The following is a 4430-nucleotide window of genomic DNA, read 5'->3' as shown; positions in this document are numbered from 1 at the left end:
TCCCTACACTGAGCACTGGGGAAAGTAAGCACTGGGTGCCAGGGGTCAAGCTGGCATAACATCCCGAGGCAGAGGGAGGCCCTGGGGTCAAGGCAACCAGGATTTGCTCAATTGTTCCAAGCCCTCTCTCTCACGTGTACACACACAGGGCAGCACGCACACACACACAGATGCCTCAGCAAGTCCCACAGAGGGAGGTGCTGAGGGGGCCCAGCCGCTGTTCAGACAGACTTCCAGAGCCAGAAAGTGGGCGGGGCCAGGCCATGAGTTAATCTACTTCCGCCCCACATCTGGTATAAAGGGAAGCAGCAGCCTCCAGAGGAGCAGAGCTGCATCTGGTTGAAAGACCAAGAGCGCTGTCCAAAGAGCCACACCCCCTCCCCAGCAGAGGAATAGCCACCACCATCAACACCGGAAGCCCCAGCAGTAGCAGGAACAAACTGCCAGTCACAAGGCACCTTGAGAATTTCAGGTAAGAGAAAAGCAAACTCTCTCCATCTCCGGACCTCGGGCTAAGGCAGGGGGCACCCCTCTGCAGAATCTCCTCCGTCCACGATCCCCAGTGTTCCTCTTTCTTTCCCCGGAGACCTGCAGCCCTGAGTTGACCCCGTCATATCAGTGGTCACAGGAGAGCGGGGAAGATGGGCACGGACCCCCCAACAATCCCACCACCCAGAAGCAAGGGCCTCACCTCTCTTGGACCCTCTCCATTGAGACATTCCCCTTTCCCAGCACAGGAAAGGGGTTTTTCATGCCTGCTAACTTGAATGCAGATTGTGAAAGCATCACAAGAGAATTAACTAGCATCGTGTAAATCACAGATGTTATTATAATTTCGCCTTTCAGCCTCCTGGAAGGGAAAGGAGATCTCTTGGAGGATGGTGCCAGCGGGTTCCAAGATTCCCGCAGGTGAAAACTCACTTAAGACTCCCTGGGGCTGAGACAGAGGGGAAAAGATTCAGGATCTCAACTCATCATGGTTTCTGTCTCGCCCTCCAGTTCACGTATCATCTGCCAGCGGCAAACATGGGGAGCCTGGCCATGGCTGGGGTCCCATCACCCCTCCCCACTCACCATCCTTCCAGAACTATTCCCTCATCTGATCCTTTTCCACTGGCTCTAGGATGCGGATGTCTCCTGTCTTTGCCTGCCTCGCACTGGGCATGGCCCTCATCTTTGGTGAAGGGTCCGCCTCCTACCATTACCAGTCTCCGGCGGCCCACCTCGCCGCAGACTTTGGAGTGAAAGTGTTTCAGCAGGTGGTGCAGGCCTCCAAGGACCTCAACGTGGTTTTCTCACCCTATGGGGTAGCCTCAGTCATGGCCATGTTACAGCTGACCACAGGAGGAGAAACCCTGCGGCAGATCCAAGAGGCAATGCAATTCAAAATCGATGGTGAGAGATGGGGCAGAGTGGGAGGCGGGCATTCACGTGGTCTTCCCAGGACAGGGGTGTCACTGACCAGAAGCAGAGGAAGGGCCGACCCCAGCTTAGCTGAGCCAGCTCGTGTCCTCCCATATGCCACAGGGATGGGCCACTGCCTCTTCTCCTCACCACACCCTGTGTCACTTGGTTCTTGGACAGTCACAAGGTGTACAGGCCAGTGGATCTGGCATAAAACAGCCCTGCCTCACCACTCATATACTGTGTGACCTTAACCCCTCCGAACCTCAGTGTCCTCATCTGCAAAATGGGGGCAATAAAAGTATCTACCACGTGGGGCTGTTGTAAGGGTCAACTAGAATGATGCATGTGAAATGCCTGATAGCTATTGTTATTATTAAAAGAAAAAATTAGGGTTTATGACTTAAAAGCAGGGGAAAATATTCCAAGCCAAAGAAAGGGTTAGGACCTAAGATATTTGAAGAAAAGAGGGAGATGCAGGAAAGATTAAGGTTTGGAATGAAATCTCCATCCAGAGACCTCCGGGGGAGCAGAAGGGTCCCGTGCGTGTGGGCAGGGTTAGGGGAAGTTAGCCCCACTGGGAGCCCTGGGTTTGAGATGAGCTTAATGTGTCCTTTCCTCCCCACTTTGGCCCAGAGAAGGGCATGGCCCCCGCCCTCCATCAACTGTACAAGGAGCTCATGGGACCATGGAATAAGGATGAGATCAGCACGGCTGATGCCATCTTTGTGCAGCGGGATCTGAAGCTGGTCCAGGGTTTCATGCCCCACTTCTTCCGGCTGTCCCGGACCACAGTCAAGCAGGTGGACTTCTCAGAGATAGAGAGAGCCAGGTTCATCGTCAACGACTGGGTGAAAAGACACACAAAAGGTGAGCAGGCAGGGAAAGGAGGCCAGTCCCCAGGGCCTGCAGAGAAAAGGGATTCAAATCCCAAGTGTCCTAACCTCTCCCTTCCAGCATCTTCTGCTCTGTAGACAGAAGGTCAAGTGCTTTAAGAATCAAAGCATCATGTTTTTCCATAATTAGGCTTTCCCCGTGAACCAACTCTAAAGTCATCCCTAAAAAGTATTGCAAGGTGTTAGAAGAACAGTAATAACCATGACAAGGGGCACACACAACCCGTCAAGACTGCAGCTTAGGCAGCGAAGTAAGGGGAGACTTATGTTTCCAGGTCTGATCCTGGACAGGATCCCAAGACCACGAAAGTGTGGTGAGCTGGAAGGCCTTTCTGAGACTCTTAGGAAGATGAAAGGGGTTGAAAGCAGCTAGATAGGTTCGCTAAACCTTAGCCAGTCTGTCTTCTGACGGAATCCCTTCTGACACACATCCATTTGAGGACTGGGCGCTAAAGAGGACCATCTGAACGGATTTTAAAATATCTAGCCTCCTGATCACCTCGATTTCCCACAGGCATGATCAGCGACCTACTTGGCGCAGGGGCTGTGGACCAGCTGACGCGCCTGGTGCTGGTAAACGCCCTCTACTTCAATGGCCAGTGGAAGATGCCTTTTCTAGAGTCGAGCACCCACCACCGTCTCTTCCACAAGTCCGATGGCAGCACTGTCTCTGTGCCCATGATGGCTCAGACCAACAAATTCAACTACAGTAAGTGCAAGACCCTCCCTTCCCCAAGTCCCACAGTGACTGCACCGCATCTCTGGGGGGCATCCCCTCTAAGGGAGGAGAAACCCTAGAATACACCCCAGCTGTGACAAAGACTCCCCGGGTAGGAGACACTGGGATTATCAGAGCAGCAGAAAGTAGCTTTTACCTTGTGCGAGGTGAAGCTGAAATCCAGAAATGCCCTCAGGCCCATATTTGACCACTTTGCCCCCCATCTCTCATCTTCACGTGGTTCTAGTGTGAAGTGTTCACAAATCCTTCTGGGGAAGAGTGATGTGAAAGTTGAGATTAAGGAGATGGGGATTGGAATGAATTAGTAGCTGGGTACTGGGGGAGGAGGCTGTGAAGGTAAAGAAGGCCAACAGGAGACAGAGAACCCAGAAGACACTGTGATTTAGCAGAAGAGAAGGGAAATGGGAATAAAGACATTGAACAGGGGAGTGGTGGGGTGGCGGAGCCTCAAAAGCTAGGATGGAGAGCTGGCTTCCAGAAAGAGTGGAGGGGACAGGAGGACTGGTTGAAAAGCCAGTGCTGGGTTAGAATCAACGAGAGCTGGAGCCATTGCCAATGCACCATCTTGGTGTCTTCACAGCTGAGTTCACCACCCCCGATGGCCATTACTACGACATCCTGGAATTGCCCTACCATGGGAACACTCTCAGCATGTTCATTGCTGCCCCCTATGAAAAAGAGGTGCCTCTCTCTGCCCTCACCAGCACTCTGGATGCCCAGCTCATCAGCCAGTGGAAAGGGAATATGACCAGACTGACCCGCCTCCTGGTTCTGCCCAAGTAAGCCACGCTTTGCTCTTGCCACACTTGCCAGTGCTCTAGTCCCCTCTGCCTACCCCCTCCCCTCTCCCCTGGTTCCCTGAAAGTGCCACCCCCATGTGGAGTTTCCCAAACCTGACATCTGCAGGGTAGGGACAGGGACATGTGTGGGTGGCTGACGGGAAACACTCCGGCCTGGGTTTGATTCAGATTCCTCTCATCATCCGTCTTCTGCTGGAGGGCAGCAGGGGAGTTTTCTAGACCGAGCCCCACATTTACCACCCTCTGAATACCCAGCAAAAGCTAGCCAGAGGGAGAGCCGGAGAGATAGATGATGCAGGGTTGGGGTGGAGGGGAACACATTGATCTACACTCTTTTAGGAATGCCCCTCCCTCCCACCCCCATCTCTTCAAGTTAGCATCCAAACAATGGAGACAAAAGGAATCACTTCCGCAGATGAAACAGCCAGAACTACAGCTTCTAGCTGGCTTCCAACAAAGCAGAGTTTTAAAAATCCTTCTGCAGAAGCAAAGAGGGGGCTGGAGGCTGAGACTGGTTAATTCCAGAACTGTGGGGAAGCTTCGCACCATGCTCACCCCAAATTTCCAGATGCCATAATGCCAGGCTTAGGG

At 53.0% G+C, this 4430-nt stretch overlaps 1 protein-coding gene across 1 annotated transcript in view; it reads left to right on the top strand.

The window, feature by feature from the left end:
* The first annotated feature begins 329 nt into the window (after positions 1-329).
* SERPINE1 (serpin family E member 1) overlaps positions 330-4430 on the top strand; it is an 8055-nt gene continuing 3954 nt past the window's right edge. The window contains exons 1-5 of the mRNA XM_007468828.1: positions 330-472; positions 1124-1395; positions 2041-2274; positions 2815-3009; positions 3620-3818. Of these exons, the coding sequence (XP_007468890.1) occupies positions 1125-1395; positions 2041-2274; positions 2815-3009; positions 3620-3818 (899 nt within the window). The 5' untranslated portion in view covers positions 330-472; position 1124. The remainder of the gene's footprint in view (positions 473-1123; positions 1396-2040; positions 2275-2814; positions 3010-3619; positions 3819-4430) is intronic.

Source organism: Lipotes vexillifer, unplaced genomic scaffold (genome assembly GCF_000442215.2).
Source record: "Lipotes vexillifer unplaced genomic scaffold, Lipotes_vexillifer_v1.1 scaffold12, whole genome shotgun sequence".
Taxonomy (NCBI): Eukaryota; Metazoa; Chordata; class Mammalia; order Artiodactyla; family Lipotidae; genus Lipotes; species Lipotes vexillifer.
Note: the sequence above shows the minus strand (reverse complement) of the source record. Positions and strands in the feature narration are given on the sequence as shown.